The 24,161-nt window shown below is 45.5% G+C and overlaps 1 protein-coding gene and 1 long non-coding RNA gene across 4 annotated transcripts in view; one reads left to right on the top strand and one right to left on the bottom strand.

Moving 5' to 3' along the window:
* Positions 1 to 24,161, top strand: part of LOC116555363 — a 785,279-nt gene that overhangs the window by 35,840 nt on the left and 725,278 nt on the right. The window contains exon 2 of the long non-coding RNA XR_004270499.1: positions 11,302 to 11,308. This is a non-coding gene — a long non-coding RNA (uncharacterized LOC116555363). The remainder of the gene's footprint in view (positions 1 to 11,301; positions 11,309 to 24,161) is intronic.
* CDH13 (cadherin 13) overlaps positions 1 to 24,161 on the bottom strand; it is a 1,241,014-nt gene that overhangs the window by 1,162,423 nt on the left and 54,430 nt on the right. The window contains exon 1 of one of the 3 annotated variants that reach the window (XM_032283883.1): positions 21,245 to 21,601. The exons of 1 other annotated variant lie outside the window; for it this stretch is intronic. In XM_032283883.1, the coding sequence (XP_032139774.1) occupies positions 21,245 to 21,289 (45 nt within the window). In that variant the 5' untranslated portion in view covers positions 21,290 to 21,601. Of the gene's footprint in view, positions 1 to 21,244; positions 21,602 to 24,161 lie in introns of those variants that run through there. One more of the 3 variants, XM_032283884.1, reaches the window with a different exon arrangement.

Raw genomic sequence — 24,161 nt, 5'->3', positions numbered from 1 at the left:
GCTCAGACCCTCTGTGACCTTGGACAAGTGGCTTTATTTTTCTAATATTCTATTATTTCACTTGTAAAATAGGAATATTAAAAGCATAGCACATAGGATCACTGTTAGGTTTAAACAAGTAATAGATGTAAAGAAACCTGGTGCGTGCTTGCTCTCTAACTATATCTATATTAGTTCCATCGCTTATTTTCTTCTATTCAATGTGCTTTAAAATGTTGGAATTATTTCTCGCATTTTCTCTCTCTTCCCCATCATCTCATTCACAATCAAGCCTCTAAAAGTGGCTCTTTCTTTTCCGTACTCCCAATGACTCATATAAGCTTTCAAGCCGGACCTCTTGCCTGGGGTCCTTCCTGATTCAATCCATCTTCCACACTGCCCCCAGATTAATTTTTCTGAAATATCATTTTCAGGTATGTTATTCCCTTCTTTAAAACCTTCAACAGGTCTCCACCACCTATTTTTTAGAAGTTTTTTTCTTCTTGGACTTTTTCAAGTTTCTTGTATTTTTCATTATAAATATAATGCAAGCCTATCAATGGAGACTTATAAACCAGAGGGGGAAAAAAAACAACTCTGAATCCCATTATATGAACAAAACTGCTGTTAGGATTTTATAAATTCCTTTCAGATGCCACCCCTCTTTTCCTATATTTAGAAGCTTGTTTTGCTTTGTAGAAATCCTACTGTACACACCATCTCCTGTTTAGCATTCATTTCTCATTAATATGATTTTTCCATGTCATTATCATCTTTATAACCATCCTCTTTAATGGTTATGTAATATTCTATTGAGTTGCTTAACCAGTTTTCGTTTGCTGGAAATCTAGCCTATTTGCAGAGCATTTAGGAGAGTCAGCATGGCAACTATTTCCTAAGTGTTGGCTATTATTATTTCACATACAATGTATAAAACATATACAATATACATATATCCTATTTAATATAATGCATTTTTGTACATCTTTTCCTATATTTACCTCTGTTTTTTAACTTCTCAGATGTATATTACTGCCCCAAAGTACATGATTATTTTTATGCCTTTGGATTAGTCCAGCAGTCTGAAAACCAATGCCAGCTGGGTCAGCTTTGAATTAATGCCCACCAGATTTATGGAATGAAGTCTGGAGCTCTCATGCCCCTCAGGTGGGATGGCTCAGAAGCAAATATTCCACACTGACTCCCAAAGTTTGCCAGGGGAGTTAAGCTCCAGATACCCACAGCAGCACCTGGCTGAGTAACAGACCCTTTGTGTGTTTGCCTTTCCTTCCCTGTCACACTTTCCCACTTTACACTTCCCCCTGGACCACCTCCCAAGTGAATTTATTGCACTCAAATTCTCCTCACAAAATCTGCTTTTGAGGAAACTCAAACTGAGACTGTTAACACTTATAGGCAAGTCGCTCACACCCATGGTCTGTTAAATCCTGTCTGTTCACTTCCTTATCTACATAAACACATCCAACTTCCATTTTCCAAGGACATATTGTTTGCTGAACCAAGTGTTTACAAGGTTCTCTGGAGATCAAAACCATCCTGGCTAACATGGTGAGACCCCGTGTCTACTAAAAACACAAAAAATTAGCTGGGCATGGTGGCATGTGCCTGCAGTCCCAGCTACTCAGGAGGCTGAGGCAGGAAAATCACTTGAACCCAAGAGGTGGAAGTTGCAGTGCGCCAAGATCACACCACCGCACTCCAGCCTGGGGCAACAGACCGAGACTTTGTCTCAAAAAAAAAAAAAAGGGAAAAAAAATGTTCTCTGGAATCCTCATCCTAGTATCCTAATCATACCAGGTAGGTTTCATTGTCCACATTTCATAGATCTGGTAATTGAGGCACAGAGATTAAGCAACTTGCTTATGGCCACACAGCCCTATAGTGGCAGAGCTGGGATTCAAACTGTAACCTCCCCTCGAGGCCTGGGCTCTTAACTGTCATGGTGTACTGTGAGGCACTGCCCTGCATCAATACTAAAATCCTTTGGCTAAAATAATGCTGATTCTATTAATAGCTGTCATCCTTGAAGCTCTGATCCAATTTCACATTACCTTCACATTCACAGTCACCCATAACAGACTCCTCATTACTCCCTGAATGTGCTACAAGTATTTCTGCTTCAGATCTGGACTCATGCTACCCTCAGCGTGTAATACCATCTTTCCTCTCTCTGGTTTAATTCTAATTCTCCCTCTATCGTACTCATCATTACTTTCTCCTTCCTTTGCCCATGCCTGCTACTGACATATCTAACTCTTCCTCTGACTCAGTTTCCTCATCTGTAGATGGGGATGATGATAAGATGCACCTCATAGAGTTGAATGAAAGCATCTATCACAGTCCACACTTCATAGAAGGCAGTTAAGGAATGATATCTATCTATTTTATAGCCTTGACCTCCTGTGACCTCTCCTCCCATCACCTCCCGTTTCTTTGCCCCACATTTCACAGACCATGCAGCACCAGTAAATTAAAAGTCATGTGTTCAGGCTGGGCGGTGGCTCACATCTATAATCCTAGCACTTTGGGAGGCTGAGGAGAGCGAATCACTTTAAGTCAGGAGTTTGAAATCAGCCTGGCCAATGTGGTAAAACCCTGTCTCTAACACCAATACAAAAAAGTTAGCCCGGCCTCATGGCAGGAACCTGTAATCCCAGCTACTTGGAAGGCTGAGGCACAAGAATTACTTAAAGTCTGGAGGCGGAGATTGCAGTGAGGCGAGATCGAGCCACTGCACTCCAGCCTGGGTGACAAAGTGAGATTCCGTCTCAAAAAAAAAAAAAAAGTCATGTGTTTAAAGCACCAGAAAAGTTATTCAGAGCTTGCAAACAAGGCCCAAATAGCTGATGGCACATCCTTTGGTTATCACTCCTCAAGGACCACCTGAAGTTGTCCGGGAGCATGCTCTTAGTTCATCTCACTGTTTGCTCCTGAAGGTCTCAGACTTAGTGAAGTCACCACTTAAGTGCTCAATTTTTGAACAGCAGAGATGCAAATACTTTTTGTCTAATAGAACAAATAACCTCAAAGTTTAGGCATGGTGAACATTAACCCATTTTTATCTAACTCAGCAATCTCATCTTCACATTTCTTTGCTAAATTCCTTAAAAATACCTTAGCTGCTTAAATGCCCTTTGAAATAATCATGGTAGCTTACTGGTTTCTTCATACATTAATGAGTTAAAGTGTATATTTACCCAAGAGTTTTGGTTTTTACCTTTCGAAAAATTATGCATGAATAGTAGCTTGCTGTGAGGTATCTTTTCACAGACCCAACTTCAGATTCCAGCCTCCTAGTCATAACAGGATAAGGTAAGGATACAAATCTCTGTGTGTGCTGGGTGAGTAAGAAGCTATCCATTTTGATCAGGGTTTTGCACCTTAGCACAACCAATATTTGGGTCAGGATAACTTTTGGTGGTAGGAGCTGTCTTGTTCAATGTAGGATGTTAAACAGAATCCCTGACCTCTGCCCACTGGATACCAGTAGCACTCCCCTCCCCAGGTTGTATGACAAACAAGCAGGTATGTAGATATTGCAAGCTGCCCCCTGAGGGCTACAACCCCCCTTGTCCCGACAGTTGAAAGCCAATGGTTTAGACCATACTTTGTAAACAAGCACCATGAACAGATGGCAGAAGGATCAGCAAATATTCGGTGACATCCAAAGAATTATTCTGGATGGAGTTGAAAACCCAATGGAATTCTGAGCCTCCCCCAGGTTTGCATACAACTGCAAACACAGATTTCTGAGCCTACCCCCAGAGGCTCTGATTCTCTAGGCCCAGAGGGCAGAATTTGCCGTACTAATAGGCTCGCACTGGGTCCTGGAGCTGGGTAAAGGGCTGCGTCGAAGTCTGTACTCTGAGATGTGGCATCCTAGTAGCGTGTTTTCACAAGTGTGTCCTGTGAATTACTGCCCAAGAACTACTATGTGCAAGAGTTACCTTGTCCTCAGGGGTTTGGGAACAGCCTTCTGAAACTGAAATGCACACTGCAATCTCAGAGACTTTCATTTGTAAAAAAACAAAACCCAATCTGGTCCACTTCTCTGAGTAACTCCAGAGTTTTCCAAAATATCAGTTCATACAACTAATTTTTGGATTTGACTAATTTTTCCCCCCAGAACCCATATTAAAGTCCCACAGAGCCAGTGTCTCTTCAGAACACACTTTGCAAAATGTGGCACTGGAAAACTGACCAGGGAAGACTGAATCAGACACTCATGTGGCTTTGTGTGATCTCCTATTGCCACCGGGGAAGGCTTTAAGAATCAGAGGGAGCCCAGCAGACTCCTGTCACCTGAGAGCTGGCTACCTGGGAGTAGGGGTCTCAGCCAGAGCCAGTTCAAGTTGCCCTACCCAAACCATAATTGCTTCTACAGACTAGAGACCTATGAAGCTTTGCCTCCATAAGGCGTCCCCTTCCAGCACCACAAACTAGTGCACTGGGCCTGGTCTGGGGACCAGCTCTATGCTGCTTTCCTTGTTTCACTGTGCATGGCTAATAGCTTTGTCACTCAGCATTTTAAACATGACAAAGGATACAAATCATCAGCCCATGACTGAGGGCAGAGAGGAGTAAATTCCGTGGTTAGGGAACCTGAGAATCAAAGGAACTCCCTAGGGGGGTGATGGAAGGCACTGAGGGACACTCAGAAGTCAGGGGAGGAAGGAGGTCAGGGGGCCCTGATTTGCAGAGTGATGAGTGCTGGATGTAAGAAGTGAGAGCTCCTTTCCCAGCCTTAGACCTTAGATTGACTTCTCATTACCAGGCTATTGAATTCTTCAGCCGCACCAGCCAAGGGGTGCCAAACATTCATGTTAATTTGAGTAAATCCGAAATCCTTGCAGCAATCTGCTATCAACTTGAGTACAATGACAATTAGCATATCAATTAGATTTCTCTTCTCTCTCTCTCTCCACCCCCACTTTGATACATCCCCCCTTCCTAAGACACTTACTACTTTTAAAAGTTAGCCAAGCCTGTAATGCCAGATACTCCTGGAGGATAACTTGAGGCAAGGAGTTCGAGACCAGTATGGGCAACACAGCAAGTACCTGTCTTTTAAAACAAAATATTTTTTAATTAACTGGGCATGGTGGTCCACACCTGTAGTCTCACTTAGCTATTTTGAGAACTGAGGCAAGAAGGTTGCTTAAGCTCAGGCAGCTGAGGCTGCAGTTAGCTATGACTGCACCACTGCCCTCCAACCTGGGCAACAGAGAAGACCCTATCTCCAAAAGAAAGTCAGTTAACACTAACACATTACCTTTTCTTACAGTCTCTGAGAGCTTTGCAGCCGGAACTCCACACCAGGGTAGGCTACCATGGGAATGATAACCAGTGAGACAAAACATGGTTCTTAATTCATTTTGCGAATCAGCAAAGCAAAAGTGAAGGAATCACTGCTTTATTTCCAATAGGCCAAGGTGACCTGCAGCTCCAAATGACACAGGTTGCTTTTGATGAATGATACACATGTAAGAACCACTGCTGCCAGAAAGAATCAGACCCAAACTGCCTGGATCTTAATCCTGGCACCACCACTTATCAACCCCAAGTTTCTCAACATCTTTCTGCCTCCACTTCCTGATCTCTCAATAGGGTGGACAATGTGAATCTTTTGAGGAGTCACTGTGTTAATATAAGTAAAGCAAGTAGAATGTCACCAGCAGGTGGTGAACAACTGTAGGACAGGTTATGTGTGCTCATCAACAAACAGGAGCTCTGAGGCTGACCTGCCCAAAGTTTGCTTGTTTTTCTACTCAAAACCAGTTTTATTCAGACCTACTTAACATACTGTAAAGCTCACTTGGTTCAGACATACGATACCCTGGTTTGGGGTGTATTTGCAGAGCTATGTAATGACCCCCATTATCTAGCTCCTGAACATTTTCATCTTCCCCAGAGCAATTCTATACCTATTAGCAGTAACTCCCCACTTCCTTCTGCCCCTAGCCCTAGACATCTTCTAACCTGCTTTCTGTCTCTACGGATTTGCCCTCTTCTGGACAGTTTGTTCCATTTCATGGAATGATACATGTGGCCTTGTGTGTCTGGAAATGTCTTGAGTTTGAATCTCAGCCCCAGAGTCCTAAAGCTTTATTAGGTTCTTCTATTAAGTTCCCCCGAAGTGTCCCCATCTATGAAATGGGATTAAAACCACAGTAGATACCCTACAGAGTCATTATGAGGATTAAATGTGATTAATACAACTAAAGTACTCACACCAGGCCAAGTTCAAAATCAGCACTACACCTATATCAGTAACACTACACCTATATCACCTATACTATTACTGCCATTGCTTCTATTATTATTCCACAGTTCCCCTGCCCCAAAGCATCTGACTAGTAGTGGGAATCTAAAATAAACAGAACACAACAGAGAAAAGAGGTCTTTTCCTGTTTAATGCACAGCCTGGTGGAGATTGTATGATTAGAAATCTGGCTTCAATGAATATAGTGAAGTCTCATCGTATGCACATTTAAATAATGGAAAGCCAGCTCTTCCACCAAAAAGAGAAAGAAAAAGAACAACGTAAATACTGCAATTAAATGCTATCAAATTATATCTTGCATATATTCTTTACTAAGCTCTATACATTACTGCATGCATTACACACTGTTCCATATTGTTTACAATACAGGGATGCATACACAAAACCATGCCCACTGCACTTTAATTGGCAACTTAAAAGATTTCAAGGTTAATGACAACTCTGTGTTTGCCTTAAACCCCGACTTTATAGTCTAACCTCCGAGTTAAATGCAACTCTATTGTGTGTCAACAACAATAGCAATTCAGAATTATTCCAGAAGAATTAAATCAGCCAACAAACAGTCCAGGGAGTTGGGTGTTAGGTTGCAATGGGCTCTGACGAGTCAACACCCATTTGCCAAGCACCATTTTTTTTTTTTCAACTCCATGAGCTGTTAGTCTCATTTCAAAAATAAACCACATGGGGTGGTCACAAATTGCTGGTGAATGGAAGAACCGGGTTTAAAAAGCCGATGGAAATATCCCTCACCCTACAGCCAGGAGAAAAGGCAAGCACCACGACCTCTCCCTGTCACTGCCTACTCCCTTTCCTCCTTTCTCATTCTCCATGGCACTCATCATCCTCCCGCAGACATTATCTACCTACCTGTTTATTTTGGTACTGTCTCTCCCTCAGTACGTAAGCTCACCAGCAGGGGCCTGGTCTGTATTATTCACTTCTGTATTCCGGTCCCCAGAAAAGTGCTGAGCACTCAGTCAATGGTAGTATTTGTTGATAAATTACTGAATGTGTAAATGAGGGTAACTGTTCAGACAGTCTTCACTTTTCTCCAACCTTCTTTCCCTAAACACCCATAGTTCATCCCTTTGACCTCACTGGCTTATTCCTTCACTCTTGAAAAGTAGTGAGAATATAGCACATGTCAAGGATGAGGCCCTAAGGTAGCATTCTAGGGCTTTGGCATACTGATACCATCTAGTGGGAAAGAGAGTATCTGCAGGTGGGTGCTTAGCCCAATTCGGAAGGTTTTAAAAACTACCACCACCATAACTCTGGTCCCATTAGCTCTGCTGAGGAAATTTCCAGTAATGCATAATGGGGGCCAGGGAAATCTCATATATTCTTGCCCTACCCAAGGCATATACTGACAGTCCAACAACTTGTCATACCTTTCTATTTTTTCTGCTATGACGCTTTCAAAGTCATGGCTGCTCCCCCAACAGCAAAGGCTCAGTAGGGAAGCACAGAGAAGTTAATGATGGCAGGGATCATACCTGACCAGCAGAAGATAAGGGCAGGCGAATACACCCCTAGCCACCTATTCTGTAGAGGGGCCATTCTGAAATGAGCTTACACAGTCCTTTTGCAGACACCCAGCAGCAATGAGCCCATTTCCCATGACTGTAACCAGCTCCATGGTACATTCACTGTTGGTTTACTGGCTTTCCTCCTCCTTTGTCTCACTCTCCTTCTCGCTCACTTATGGGCCCTGAGAAACTTCGTTCCCTGAACCCAATTCTGTGTCTCTATTTCTTTAGAGGAATTCAGTCCAAGAGAGTGTTCAACTCCAAGACACCTTTGGGTTGCAAGAGTACCTTAAAAATTGAAGTTCAGATAATCATTACAAAGCTAAATTATTCCTAAGTTAGAGCTAGTCTGAGAATTATGTTCCACAGTTGACACCCAGCATCTTTACCTTCATCATTGTTAACGCAAATAATCTAGTAATATGTGACCCTAAAGAAGTACCACAATTTTCATGGCAACTAAAGCCAAAAAGAATCCCTGGTCCCCCTCTCTGGGCTCTGCCCTATCCCTGTCTTGTACAAGTCTGACCAATTGGTAAGGCAGCTACTGGTTTAGATTAGGGGTTGGCAAACGGCAGCCTGAGGGCCAAATCTAGCTCTGTCTGTGTTTGTAAATAATATTTTGTTGCCCTGCCCATTTGTTTACATACTGGCTGTGGCTGCTTTAATGCTACACTGATAGAACTGAATAGTTGCAAGGGAAACCAGATATTTACTCCATAGCCCATTACAGAAAAGGGATTCCTACCCCTGGTCTAAATCACTGGCTGCCATATTTGTAAATTCTCAACAGCAAAGTTTCAACACAAACAAGTAGAGATTGACAAAAGTTCACCAACAACACTTTATGAGGAAGGACAAAAATGCCATCTGTGTATTACCAACTTCATTTCGCACATGGTAGCACATTTCACCTCCGCACGATAGACAGGCCATTCCATCTGAACAAAGAATTCTCTATCCCAAGAGAGGGTGGTGGACAAGCCCAGAACAACACTGCCTATCCTTCTATGCCATTTGAACATTTTTCCATAGCATTATCACTATGCAAAACTACCGTATTTATTTTTCTTGTTTACTGTCTTTCTCTGTTATGAGAACACAAACTCCGTGAGGGTAGGCAATCCTGCCTTTCTTAATCACTACTGGCTCCCCCAGTGCTGAGCACTGTGCTTGAGATATTTTTCTCCCAGTAAATACTTCTGCTCCCCAGTAAATATTTGTTAAATGAATGAGTTAACCAAAGAGGAAATGCACAAATGGGCAGGGGCACTGAGTGGCGGGATTGTACACAGAGTGGTGAGGAGCCTGTCGAAGGAGTGTCCATCCACCAGAACGGGCTCTGGAGGGCAAAGGCTGTGCTCTGGCTGCTCTGTGGCCAGTATGGAAAATGGAGCTGGGTACACAGTAAGCATTCAACATGTGTTTGCTGAATCAATGGCAACCCTCACTAAAGGCACTTAAAAGGAAAAAACACCGGTCTGGTAAGACAAAATAAACTTCAAGTTAGATTCAATCCAGTTGCCATGCAGTATAGATCCATGTGTCTCTATATACCTACAGGCTGTCTATTTCTTTTTTCTTTTTGTTTGGGGAAAACATTACAAAGACTAGCTTGTAGCTTGCAGGAAGCACTGGCTTAGGCAACAAGGTTTCTTAGCACCTGTGGGGAAGAATGCCATCCAACTGAAGGACTCAGTGGCCAGCGGGAAACTGCCGGAGAATGTGTCTGCATGGTTGAAGCTTCAGGTGAGCCATACCTAGGCATCTGTGGGCCATTCTCACTGGGATGTTATGCTGGGGGAACCATGCAGTGTAGGTGGGTTGTTCGGCCCTGGTCAAAAGCAAGGACGTAGCGAAAAAGAACACAAATGACCCTGGGCTAACCCAGTCCTGAATGCTGCAATCAGTAACCCAGACAGGAGGTCCAGGGCCCAGACCTACTTTGAGACACAAGGAACTCAAAAAAGAGGTCATCCCAGGCAGCTATGTTGACATTAAGTGAGCTAGAGAACAAAATAGACAAAGGAAAAGTTTTTACATACAAATGGGAAAGGAAGATTTATATACAAGTGCAACACAGAGGAAAACAAACATGCGCAGGAATAAAAATGCATGGATCCAAACCCTGGTCCCAGTTCTCAGTGACCATGTGGCTTTGAGCAAAAGACTTCACCACTCAGAACTTCTCATTATATATAAAATTGAGAATAAGAGTCACCTCTAAGGGTTGCAGGAAGGATTCCAGATAACATGGGTAACGAGTGCATAGCAGCTACAGTAAATTGTGGTTACATGGAGATACTTTAAATAACAATAATAAGTACTCATGGCACTGGCGCACACACACATGCACACACACACACACGCACACACACACACACGCTGCCCTAATAAAGCCTCCTGGGAACAGCTGCTGGGCAGATACATTAAGAAGATGAGATGCCACCAGATCAAATGATTTTATGAGGCATGAATTCCAAGGGGAACAATATTGGGGGACCTACCAACATGGGAATGGCAAATCCTCCCTAGGGAGCAAACTTTATTTTTTTTAATATCCACACATTATAAAATACATAGTCATTTTCCCCATTAAGTTAGTCAGATCCTGAAAACCAAGGCCCCATGACACCTTCAGACCATGAACTCCCTTGGAGCACAGGGTGAAAAGCAACACAATCAACATTTCTTAAGCATAGGATGACATCATAAGCATACACTTATTTAATTCTCACAAAATTCCTGCAGGGCAGGCATAGACATTCCTTTTTTTTAGTTGTTTTAATACAGGGGAAAACAGAAAAGGAGGGAAATGAAGTCACTTATCTGAGGCAACGCAATGTGTAAATGGCTGGGCCAGGTGCAAGCTCACTTCAAAAGGGCTGGGAAGTCTCCCTAACACCCTGAAGCAGTCCAAGATACCAGCAGCTCTGGGTCTAGGCAGCCCCAGGCTCTAACTCTGCTCCAGTGCATTTCCTGGTGGGGGCCTGCACTGCTGTGTTCACCTCTTGGTTCCCAGATTTGCAGCATTCTTCCTACTTGGTAGGTATTAATATTTAAGGGAAGAAGGAAACAAAGATGGAAGAAAGAGGAAGGCAGGCAGATGAAAGGGGGCAAAGGAGGGCACAACGGCCTCGCCTCCCTTCAGTCTATTTCAGCCTCTGCTATTTCCTGTTGTAATAATTACCAAGTTTGAAATTATTTCCACTACTTACTTGTTTTTAGCTTCTGTTTCCACAAGACTGTAAACTCCATGAGACAGAGATTAAATTCATCTCCTTTACCTCTGAATTCCCGACATGCCCCAATAAATACTTGCTGAGTGAAGACACGGGCCTCAGCTGGACTTGCCCACGCACAGACCCAGGTGCAAATCCCAGCTCACCACTTATTCTGTGATCTTGGGCCAGTTTCTTAAAGGCACCAGTTCCTTCATCTGTTAAAAGGGCACAGTAACTGTACAGACCTCACCTCCTGAGGATAAAGTACCTAGGTAAGTGCCTGGCATACAGCACTCACTCAGTATCTTTGTTGAGGAAAGCAGGAAGAAAAGAAGGGAAAGACAGCAGGAAAAGAAGATAGACATGTTCAGAATCAATACTGCCACAGAACACAATAATCCTTCTTACTGCAAAAATATGCAGACCTGCAAGAAGCAGAGAAACACCCTCTGTTTCTCACACATCAAGCTTCATTCAGTGCCTGAGTCAAACTCATTAAATATTTTTACAGGGACCAATTAGACAGCTGTAGAATCCTGGCCGAAGGACCTGTTTCCTGTAAGTGATAATTATCTTGATAATTGGCATGCATCTTTGCAGCAAATTAGACTTCCCTGCATTCTGACATCTTTTTACCCACTTGAATCTCACAGTAATCTGGTCCATTTTACAGATGAAAACTTTGAAGCTTCTAGCTGAAGATCACACTGCAAGTGAGGGGTGAACTACAAACAGGATCTGGGTCCATGGTGTGCTGGGGCCAGTTAGTATCAGGTAGCAAGAGCCCATTGTTAGATTTTTAGGAATCTCTCAGCTTGTTAGATTCCAGTCGCCCATGATGGGAGTATTTACACCACAGAAATTGGCAAGCACTGCAACCTACCTGGTTGTGTCTTGGTTGGGGTTTTGCTTTTTGGTTTGGGTGTTTCTTTAGAGTGGGCCAGTTGTTAAACATTTACTACTATACCGCTGCCTGGCACCAAGTTGAATATTCTCCTACTACCCCAGAAACATAAGTCACCAAGGCTACACCCAACATGCTGAAACAGAGGCTTGTTAGCATTCGCAGAGTGATTGCTGAGAGTGGGAGATCATTATTTACTTCATGTAAGAAATATTTCCAGTGCTGCTGATTGAATGTTCAAGGAACGATTAAAGGGCTTGGCAATGTTTCTCTCAAATATCTTGTGCATGAAAAGTCTCAGAGATTGGTTAATTATAGAGGCTGCACATTGGTCACTCTATTCAAGGGCATTTCCAGGCCCCTAGGATCCCTATCCCAGATGCAAGAACGGACTGGATCTGCTGGCAATACTGTAATGCAGGCCTTAGGTGCCTCTCCCAGGAACTTTCTGCAGCCTGTCCTGTTTATAATGTCAAACACCTGGTCTCCTTGTTTGACTCTTTCTGCCAATTGAAAGAGTCAGAACTCAAGCAGGCATCCTCAACCCCTCCCTGGCCCTGGCCCTGCCATCTCCATACCCAGCCACATCAAGGCCTGTCAAGTTCTCGGCCTAAATGTCTCTTGGATTATCTGAATAGGATACATCTATGTATTAGTCCATTCTCGCATTGCTATGAAGAACTACCTGAGACTGGGTAATTTATAAAGACAAGAGGTTTAATTGGCTTGAGGTTTTGCGTGCTGTACAGGAAGTATGGCCACAAAGACCTCAGGAAACTTATAATCATGGCAGAAGGTGAAGGGGAAGGAGGCAGGTCTTCACACAGCAAGCAGGAGAGAGAGAGAGGGCAAAGGGGGAAGTGCTAGACACTTTCAAATAACCAGATCTCGTGAGAACTCACTCACTATCACGAGAATAGCAGGGGAAATCCATGCTTGTGATCTAATCACCTCCCACTGGGCTTCACTCCAACACTAGGGAAAACAATTTGACATGAGATTTAGGTGGGGACACAGACCCAAACCATATCAGTCCGCTTCTCTCATCTGCTCCGTCTCTGCACCGTCATTCCTGAATCCAGCTTCCCATGATTTCAGGCCTAGGCTGGCCTTTCTTTTCCATTCTTACCCAGCCTCAACACATTTGCTACTTGTAGCCAGAATGCAAATCTGATCGCATCACTCTGTACCTTTCCCTCATTACCTTCAATGGCTGCCACTCGCTCTGAGAAAAACATCAATATCCTTGCAGTGGCTGACAAGGCCCCATTGGCTCTGGCACCTCTGGGCCACATTTCACACCATTGCCTGGGCTGTGTCATGTTTCCCCTCAATAGAGGCTTCACCCAGACTCTGTCTTCTGCTAGAATGCCTTTCCCCACCCACGCCCTCTATTGTGCCTTTGTCTGTAAACCCTACTCCTCCTCCAGATTTGGGCTCAAGCATCAGGTTGTCAGGGAAGTCACCCAGATCCTTCATCTGCATCTGATGACTTTCTTATATTCATTCATTCATCTGTTCGTTCATGTTTGCTTAGTGTCTATTGTGTTCTAGGCACTGTTCTAAGCCTTGGAAGTATAGAAGTGAACAAATTAAACCACATGTGCCACAACAGAGCTTATAGGCTAGTGGAGGAGAAAGACAAAGAACACCTAGGCAAATATGTAGAATGGTGTGACCACACATAGCTGGGTTTCTTTCCCTCATCGTGGTTGTCTCCATCTTAAATTATTCATTAATTGCTATTGATCCTTCGTGCCAAGCTCTGAGCCCCAAGAGAGCAGACACTCAGTCTGCCTTATTAGTAGCTGTGTCCTGAATACACAAGTGGTGCTTGGAACATAGTAGGTCCTTCATAAAGATCAGAGATGTTTACTGGAGTCATTTGGTCTCAGGTGAATCTCCCTGAAGTTAAGTTGCTTGAGTGTTTGGAGCCTGGGAGGAAAAATCCCTAATGGCTGAATCTCTGAGACCCCCATCCTTTGAGAAGACTCCCTGACGGCCTCTTTGGCTGTAACTTTAAGTTAATGAAGAGTCAGGAAACTTTTTCTCTAAGGAACTAAATATTAAATATTTTCAACTTTGAGGGCCAGACTGTCTCAACTCTGCCGTTATAGCACAAAAGCAGCCATCAACAATTATATAAATGAACAGGTGTGGCCATAATCCAATAAAACTATTTATAAAACCAGGCCGCAGGCAGGAACTGACTCACGGGCCATCATTTGCAACCCCTGAGTTAGATGAGCCCAGATGCCCGACAGTTGAGAAGTACTCCCGTCAGTCTCAGTCAGCCTCGCTTCTGGTAGCAGCGTCCAGCAACTTTCCACAGGCCCTACATCAATCAGTCCACAGGGAGATGATCACAAAGGCTCAAGCTTCAGGCGTTTGCAGCCACCACCTTCTTGCAGCACACAACACAGGAAAGTGGTTCCCTGCCACTTTGGAGGAAAGAGACATAGGCCTGAAGGCCCCATAAGGCAAGGATGGAGGCTGCGACGTTCCTTCCTTCCATTCCCCGGGCTTCTCCAGAGGCTGAGCTCATTTCCGGCCCTGCCCATGCATGTGGCAGGGCTGTTGAAAGCTGAGCAGCTGCTGCCGTCCGCCCCAGCCCGGCCTGCGTTCAGCTGGGAGACACAGGGTCTTTGTGCCTCTGCAGCAGATCGGGTGACGCTCATTGGTGTCTTTGAAATGAGACATGACATGTCAAAACGTGTCTATTTCTAATGTTAATTTTCAAGAATTTGACTTCTGTTGGCAACTGCCATGGCAGAGGAGAAACAATCACTTTTTTTTTTTTAAATATGCGTATAGAGTTATATTTACCCTGATCTTTGGGGTCTGTAGCTATGGAAAACAAGAATCATCTGAGGCTCACCTGCTGGTATGGGATGAGGCAGACAGATTAGTCTTGTATTTACAGAGCCAAAGAGCATTAATTGTAGCATTAACGCTGTGTGTAGACTGGCCATGGGAGTTAACTGTTAAAACAAATATAAAAACATCACACAAGCTCCAGGACGGTGCTAGGTGTGACAGTGTCCTATGTATAAGAGTACGTTAGGTGACAAAGCCGCAGATGCAGCTTTATCCTGAAGTTACAAAGGTGCTGGATATGACAGCAGTGCTCCCAAAGGCCCTGGCAAGTCTATGTACAGTAAGTTATTGTGACGTTCTGATTCTGTCTATACTGTGGGGGAGCAACACTCCTGAAATGACGAGGCCCCGGTGTCACTGTTCTCCAAGGGCAGCCATGCTCTTGGTAGAACACTACGCAGAGCAGGGGTCCCTAACCCCCAGGCCAGTACCAGTCCATGGGCTGTTAGAAACCAGGCCACACAGCAGGAGGCGAGTGGCCCGTGAGCAAGCAGAAGCTTCATCTGTATTTATAATGGGTCCCCATCACTTGCATTACCGCCTGAGCTCTGCCTCCTGTCAGATCGTGGCACTGGATTCTCATAGGAGTCGGAACCCTATTGTCAACTGCAAATGCATGGCATCTAGGCTGCACACTCCTTAGGAGAATCTAATGCCTGATGATCTGTCACTGTCTCCCATCACCCCCAGATAAGACCACCTAGTGGCAGAGAAACAAGCTCAGGGCTCCCACTGATTCTACATTATAATGAGTTGTAGAATTATTTCATTATCTAATTCAATGTAACAATATAGAAATTAAGTGCATAATAAATGTAATGTGTTTGAATCATTCCAAAACCATCCCCCTACCTCCAGTCCATGGAAACATTGTCTTCCATGAAACTGGTCCCTGGTGCCAAAAAGGTTGGGGACTGCTGACAGAAAGGGTCTGTGGGCCTACATATTATTCCACGGTTTCAGAGTCCCTTGGCTGCAGGTGCATGATGATGTTTTGTACCAACGCACTGCTGTGCCAGGGCTCGCACTGACTCAGAGCTGCAGTGTGTCACTTCTCTGCAAGACTCTTACACCTGAAGCAATGATCTGGGTGCTATGTCGCTCTGGGTGCCTGTCCAACAGCACTGTCAGTAATGTGCTCAGGGAGGGGGTGCAGTCTCCTGGGTCATGCTGTTCCAAAGCACACATCAACTGAATTCAATCACAGGGAATGAGAAGAGACCAGTCCCTCCCTTTTCAAATAGTCCATCACTGAAAATTAACTGCATCAATTTGATCAAACCTCAACATTTGTGAAAGCAGAGTTTCCAAACTCAAAAAGCCCTAGAGGCAAGCAGGCAAGAGTAGTGAACATGGAAACCTGGGTAGTAGAGAGTGGTGGGGATTGTGGCAAGCTGCCAAGGCACGTCCTACCTAAAGAGGGTAGCAGTGACTCAGTCCCGTCAAGTACGCCCAGGTGGAAGTGTGGATCTAGGGTTGCCTGACCTTCTGACTTTTTCAGAAATGCTAGAAACCTGGATTGCTTTTTTTACTAATGTACAATTCACAAAACATTTGAGCCAAACCAAGTGCATCTGTGGCTTAATTTCACCTGTGGCTGCTACTTGGCAACCTCTGCCCAGAAGCCAGAGTTGCAGGGTTGGAATAGATGTTTCTTTACCACCAAGCAGATGTCTTGAGGTTTAACCTGCTAAGCGAGAAGGGGACCCATTCACCTCCACAGACCCTGGCTCAGTCGGCACTTCAACTTGGAAATGTCCTTTGTTCTCCTCTCCTGCCTTCCCCTTAGCTATCTCTCAGCAGAGAGAGATGACTTTCTACCCTAACCCTAGAATAAGGCCATGGCTGATTGGCTACTGCAAGAGCAAGAGATCCTACAGCTCAGCCATTGTCTGTATAGCCTGCTCATGCCTGGGGAGCCAAGCCTGGGATCCCAGGCGGCTGCAGAAGAAACAGGCTGTGGGGAAATATATTGGCAGCATCCTTCAGGAGGGTCAGATTCCCACAGGCACGTAGGCATCTTGCCTACAGCTAAATAGAAACAATGCCAAAACCACTGGTCAATTGGTTTGATTCTGCCCAGCTGATTATTGTAACTGGCTGACAGGCGGATATTTCCCTCTCCCTTTCAATGGGTTTTGGAAAGTGAGTAGACCTAGCTCAGGAATCACCCTTCTAGTGGTTATGTAAGGGGAAGGTTATCTCTTTCCACAGGCAGAACTGTTTCTGCCTTTTGGCTGCCTGAAGAATGGAATCAAGTTCAACGAAAGTCAAGTGCCAGGAAATTTCAGAACTTTCTCACATTCCATATTGCATTGTCTACAAAGGTCTTTGAAATTTTCCCTGCTCCAATACAAGGAGGATATACAGAATTGAAGAATGAATTAGAACAGAACCAACTACAAAATGGGAAAAAGAAGAAATCAAGCAAGCAAGAAGAAATCTAGCGAGAAAGCAAGGGAAGAGAAAGAAAAAAAAAGAAAGAGGAGAAGGAAGGAAGGGAAAGAAAGCAAGTAGGATTTCTCATTTGGAGGTGCTTGTGGGAAATAATGTGGAATAAGGAGAATAGTTATGTTTTGATAGAATTGCTACGTTGAAGTTCTTTAAAATATGAGCTGTAGACTCAGAATTTTGTAATGCTGTGGATGGAGCCCTCTTCTGGAGAAATTTTTCAAGAGGTATTACAATAAGATCAAAATGCACAGAGATATACACACTCAGACATGCACATAGAAACACTGTTGACTACTTAGATGATATGACTGTCATGAAGGTATAAATTAAATCCAGTTTGTCCTTTTCCTTACCTTACACTAAACATAAATTAACTAGACTCCCCAAGCAACTGTATTTTTGGAAGGAAATAAGGATGTTTTCAAGAACCTAGCTATACTTTAACCTAAACATTTAACTTCAGATTGAGGCTCAATTTACACATCTAGGTGCTGATACTTTTAGATAGCGCAGTTATAGGGTACGTTGGTTTGCTGGGCAATTTCACCATAACACATATAGGAAACTTCTGGAAGGAAATAGATTTTACTTAATGGAAAACCCAAGGGCTTAAGAAAGAAAAGGGGAGAAGGGAGGAAGGCAGAGTAGAAGAGATTAGCTAAGATGACTGTTGGGGCTTTTAGCATAGACGGTGGAATTTCACAAATTCCAGATTACTTACTCAACTTTGCAGTTTATTAAACCTGTTTTGGGACTTGCTAAAAAAATATTCAGACAGGTGAACTGTATCACTGCCTCCTTTTACTACGTATTCCATTCCATTTCACTAGTACTCTGAAAATCTTACAGGCTGTCACGCGTTGACCCTACGTAGCAGGGGGCAGCACTCTCTTCAACCCTGTGTCTCTTTCCTTATCCAAAAGGTTCTGCAAATAAACACTGTTCTTAAAAAATAACACACAAATTTGCAAGAGCACTACAAGACACTGACTGTCATTTAAAATACTGAAAATCAAGATTCTGAATCCAAGGGAAAACTCCTCACTTTATAACGAAATCTCAGAATTCCATGGAACATTTTTAGTCACTCCCAAGTGACTGCCCTCCAAACCTGAACTACTCCCTAAATTCCTAATTCTTGGGGGATTACTCACTCATTGTTAGAACTTTTGGTTAGCTGTAAGTGCTACCCAAATAGGGAGGGGAATCATATTTACCATGGAATTTCTAGCTCATTTCTTTCTTGATTTGTTTCACACTCATAACTTATCGTAGCCAAATTCCAGAGGCCACTTCTGGGACAGACTTTCCCAAAACACCCCAGGGGATAGGAGAGGTGACTGTTCAACTGTGCCAGCTTCCAGTCATTGTTGCTTAGAATTCCTCGCCTCCTACCAAAATGCCTAAAACAGCAACCAAGCAAATAAGCTTACAGAGATTGATGGCTTCCAAAGTCGGACCCAATGCATTACAGCTGCAGTGGAAAAAAACATACAGGCTTGCCTGAACACCACCAGGGCTGAGTGACTAATTTGCTTTATTACACTGTTTTTCCCTTTCTTCTGTTTTCTCTCTTCCCCAGGAAAGTTTTGTTTTTGCTTGTGGACTCAAAGGCTCCAAGATGTTCCCCACTTTTTTCTATGGCACACAGAGCTCTGCCCTTGAACTTCTTGCTGGTTAACTGGATTGCATCAAAATGATTTTTCTGGGAGGTACTATTGCTACCAGGATATCAATTACTATCCTAATGTGGACTTTTGCTCTGATGTGCATAACAACTGAAATTAGAAATAAGCCTCTTAGGGCAATCATTTCAATACACAGCAAAATCTCTGCTTCCTTCTTCTAAATAAATAGAGTGAGTCTTCAGAACCCACATGTGCCAGCCTGGCCCTGGGTGAGGAGACATACCAGTTCATTTGCAAAAAGAACCATGTGGAGAGTCCCTAGTACATCAAGTTCGATCTTTGGGCCCTGTCACGTGGTCTGTCTTGCTCTAAAGGAGGCATAACTTTGGGCATCCCCTGGAATCTGAACTGAAAAACCTGCCAAGAGAGAACAAGGACTGTGAAGTCCTGTACAAGGCAATGGGAGGTGCTCTCAGACACCGATGCTCCCAGGGCAGCACGCATTGCATAGGATATCCTGTTGAATGCAATCCTATCCCCACAGCAGTCCTAGGAAGGCAGCAGATTCTTTTACAGTGGAGAATTTGGAAGCTCAAAGAGGTTAAACAACTTGCCCCGGGTGCTACCACTAGCAGATGGCAGGAAGGATCTGAATCCTTTATGTCTGAGGCATGCTCCAAACTGCCTTGCTAAATTGGGATATATGTACACATATACAGCCTTAGGGGTCGTTCCGGTACAGGACAACTGGAAAACTGGTTCACAGCCAGGCTTGGGATTCCATGGCAAGACTCTACGCTGTAAGGACCCCAAGATAATCGACGAGCGATGCCTGCTAGAAAAGGAGCTATAACTGGGCAGCCCTCAATGGGGACCGTACATACAAGGAATAAAGAAGTCAGGAGCACGGGAGCAGGCTCAGCAGCCCAGCCAGGCACTTTAGTCTCCTCCTCCATCACTCATCACTACATTTCTGAGATGTTGGCCCATTTTCAAAGTCTAACCCCAACATTGCTCCAGAATTGGTCTCACATTAGAAGACTGCACCAATCTCCCCGTCCCAGACAGTTCCCACCTAGGACCCAAACTCCCTTCCCCTCCCTCTCACCCAGGTACTCACACAGGAGCCCCTATCCCTGGCCAGGAACTCAACATTAGCACTCCGAGGCACTCCCTGTCTCTTTCCCTCCTCTCTGCCTGGCCCTGCCCTGCCCTGGCTCCTATCCACCCACTTGCAGGCTGCCAGCTCACTCCAAGTCCCAAAGGCTGCCTGGGAGGCGACGGGGGACTGGGTCGGGGTGCTCTCCGAAACCACAGGCCCGGGAGCAGCGCTGGGCGTGCCCCGCAGCCGCCAGCACCCCAGGCCTGGCTTCAGAACCCTGCTTTCCTGCGCTCAAACTTCCCGAGATCTCCGAGACGCAGCGGGGATTGCAGGCGGACCGCGTCTCCCTCGCCCCCTCTCCGGGTTGGCGGGCCCTTCCCTCGCGCCGCAGCTCTCCGAGGGTTAACAGGCAGCTGCAGCCCGGGTGGGCAAGGCTTGAACTTTTCTCTGCGCTCCGCTCCCGCCCAGGGAAGGCAGCAGAGGCGGCAGCCGGGATCAGGCCGGAGCTCCAGCTGGCTGGACAATAGGGTTGCCGGGGGGCTGGGGCCTGCGCCCTGGCGTGGGACGCGCTCCGGCCCTTTCGAGCCCGGGGTCTGGGAGCAAAAGGACCCCGACGCGGGCGCCACCAGCGCCCGCGCCTTTGAGCGACAGCAGCAGCCGGGCTGCGGCTCTCTGCTGCCCCGAGGCGCCTACCAGCGCGCGGCCGGGCTGTGCCAGGGGGCCCGGGCCACCCGGGAAGTCGGCGGTGCCTGCTCGGCCTCTCCAGCTCCGCAGCCCCGCAGCCAGCAATTCGGACCCAAGCAGCGCTTCCGCCGCTGGGCGTTGGGCTGGGGGAAACCGCGGCTCGCTGGAGTCGCCTCCAACTGAGTCTCTCTCCAATGCACCGAGCCTCCGGAGGAGGGAACCAAAGTTACCCCACTTGATGTGGGCGAGAATGTCGCCCCTGCTAGCAAAAAAGGTCTAAGAGCTCTCTCCTCCTCCCGTGAACGTACACACACACACACACACACACACACACACACACACACACACACACACGCCGGAGTGGGAGCCGGTGGGGGCGGGCGGAATGGGGTGCCCAGGATCTCTAGGCTCAGAATGACCTCCCTTCCGAGCCCCGATCCGTCTTTGCAGCGCCGACCGGAGGCCCCGACCCCCCGAAAGCCCCCTCACCCTGCCTGTGCCCGGCGATCCGAATGCAGAAACGGGGCGCAGAGCGCGCCCGGCAGCCCCTCTTCCCTACCTGGGACAGGAGGACGCACAGAACGAGCGGAGTTCTCGGCTGCATTTTGTCCGACTAGAAGCGCCCGGCGGCGTTTTCATTCATGCACGCGGCTGCACTGAGCATATTTTCCGTGGGAGCCAGGCTTTGAGGAGAGGCTCTGCCTCGCCAGCCAGCCAACTTCCCAAATAGATCAGCAGCAGCATCACGAAAGCATTGGGTAGAGGCTGATGACCAGGACCAATGGCTTTACAAGACGGATTCCTTCATAACGCTCCCTCGTTTTGCATGGCAGATAGGAGGTGAACACCTCTCGAGGAGTGAGCCCCGCGGAGGTGGCAGCCCGTTTGCTTCTTTGGACTGTTGGGGCCCAGCCTCACAAATCACGCTGGGTAATGCCAGCGGATTCCACTTTTCCAGAGAATGGAATTGCACGGGGGACTGGCGGCCAGTTCCAGCCTAGTGCAAAAAGATTCTCTTTATTAAAATGTTAATAAGATCCACTTTATTTCCAATAAATCAAATAAAATGACCCCAGCAGTTCCAGCCCTTTCTACGCCTGGCAAACCTTGGCAGTGGATTTTCTTTTTCTTTTTTTTTTCCTTTTCTTCCCCCATCATTGTGGCTCAAGTCATAATGGTGTTTGGTGTTTTCCTGCCATGTCACAAATCACAAAGAGGACAGATCAATTCTAGCTTGCAGAAAAAATTCCATCAAGGGGCAATAGATTTTATTAACCGCTCAGGTGAGAGTCTGACTAGCCACCTACTCCACAAATGGGCATCTGGCACCAAAGCTGGGATCTGGATTGGAGGCAACTTCTTTTTTCTAGGTGGATGTTACCTTTCAGAAGCTCTGAACTACCCCCAGGTACTCAGAACAGCAGTAGTCACTGCTTAAGAGATTTTATACATAGGGTACTATGAGGGCAAGAGGGGCATCTAGGTCTGCCTTCCCTGGTGGGAATCTAAGAATATACAGAGAAGACCTTACTTCATCATTTCCATGCAGCCTTCCTTTAAAAAGAATTTAAGGTGTTTTACAATAAAGGACATTTGTGCAATAGAATTTATGAACCAAAATAGAAAATCTGGGCCAGAAGAAAAGTTCAGCAAACCAAAATGACAAACCCGAATTCTAATGTATTTGCTCTGATTTGGATTTGAGCTCCCTGATAGCCAAAGCAACAAGAGAAGCGTAAGTTACATAGTTTTGTTGTAGAAACATGTATACAATGTATTTCAGCATCACTTTCCATTGGGCTGCATACTGGAATAAACGCATTATGTAACAGGTAATACAGCAGGACACTGAGTGATGGACCATGCCAAGATCCAGTGGACTGGGATGTATTTCCAGCATCTGGCACAGGGCCTGGAACATGGAGACAGAAATTAGTGTGTGTTAAAGGAAGAGATGGCTAGACTTCGCCAAGATGCAGCAGAAGGTGGGGAGGCGCAAGGAGTCTGGAGCCACATTGTCTAGGCACAGCCTCCAGATCTGCCCCTTACTTGTAAGTTACTTGAACTCTCTGTCTCAATTTGTTTGCAGGTGAAATGAAAATACAAATTGCACAGAACTCATAAAGTTGTGGTAAGGATTAATTAAGTGAAGACACATCCGCTGAATAAAAATAAAGTGATGTGCTTTTGAAGATCCTTCATTTGTTGCTATTTGGTCACAAGGTCATCTCCTGTGGTCCCAAGGTCATTGATAAAGATGCAGTAACATGTGAGGCTTGGCTGCTATAGCCAGCACTGGCCCAACAGATGGCAATGTTGGCAAAACAACCCCCAGATAAAACTGGCAAAGGTGAATCTTGATGCTTCACCCACTCATTTCCTTGCCTAAAGAGGACCATCCATCCCTGAGCCTCTGACTAATATGGTCTGACAGATGATGTCACAGGTCATGACACTTTGGAACCCCTGTGTGGAGATCTATCCTCACACAGGGGTTCTATCCTCTGGAGCAAACCAGAGAACTCTAAACAGGCTTCAAATCAAGGCATCCTGAAATATCCAGACTTTTCTCCATCCCAGGGAAAGTGCCATCTTGTCATTCAGGGCCAGATGAACTGAGCCCATGGCTTAGTGACACAGTGATAGGGAAAGAGAGCAGAGAATAGCTTGGGAGGTGATAAAACACAATGAGGAGGCTAGACTGCAGAAGATGGGGGTCTAGCTAGGTTTCCATCTGCAGTAGCTAAGTCAAGAGAAGCAATCCCTCAGAGAAGGGAATGTCCAAGGCTGCCTTCTAAGGACAATTTCACAGTTCTGCTGGCCTTCTGTGATCTTCCCATTCCCTTGTCCTTAGTGCTGCTTACCAAATATTTCCAGTTTTCCCCCTTTTGGGATCATGGTAGGATTGCACTTACTGGCCCCCCTATTGCTGGGGTGGGACAGTGTGAGTACATCTAGCCCAGGAGCCATGTGAAAAGTGTCATGTCCCTTCAACACTGGAACATTTACTTTCTAGTGTCAGACTGATTGGTTTCCCTGGGTGTGCTTTTTGCCCCAGTACTTACCAAAGAGGGGGAAAATCTTAGGTGAGACAGCTTGGTTTGGCCAAGGACAATTCTCTGGTTTGTCCTCAAATTCACCAACCATATATAAAAGGAGGCTATCGGCAGTATGACTAATAATGAGAGGTTGTGATGCCGAGGCCATGAAAGACCTCATGACTGTGATGTTACCAATAAAGATGGATATCATCTGGTCAAAATCTTGCTGACTCTGGCCCCTGCAAAGTCCTGCTTAGGCATTTGCTAAAGTCTTGGGCTTTTGTCCTGGGCTGTTCTACTGGCAGGCAGAGTGGTTCCAGTAAACCTCGCCTGATTCCAGGTGGGTGTGCCCAACAAGCCAGTCTTTATTCCTTCCTTGCCTCAATCCCTACAGATTGGCTTTCCAGGAATGAGAGGAGTTGATTTCTGGAGTCT

The sequence above is a fragment of the Sapajus apella genome, unplaced genomic scaffold (assembly GCF_009761245.1).
Source record: "Sapajus apella isolate SASKATOON/1434 unplaced genomic scaffold, GSC_monkey_1.0 scaffold15, whole genome shotgun sequence".
In the NCBI taxonomy this organism is placed as follows: domain Eukaryota; kingdom Metazoa; phylum Chordata; class Mammalia; order Primates; family Cebidae; genus Sapajus; species Sapajus apella.
This window is presented reverse-complemented; position numbering and strand designations above follow the sequence as displayed.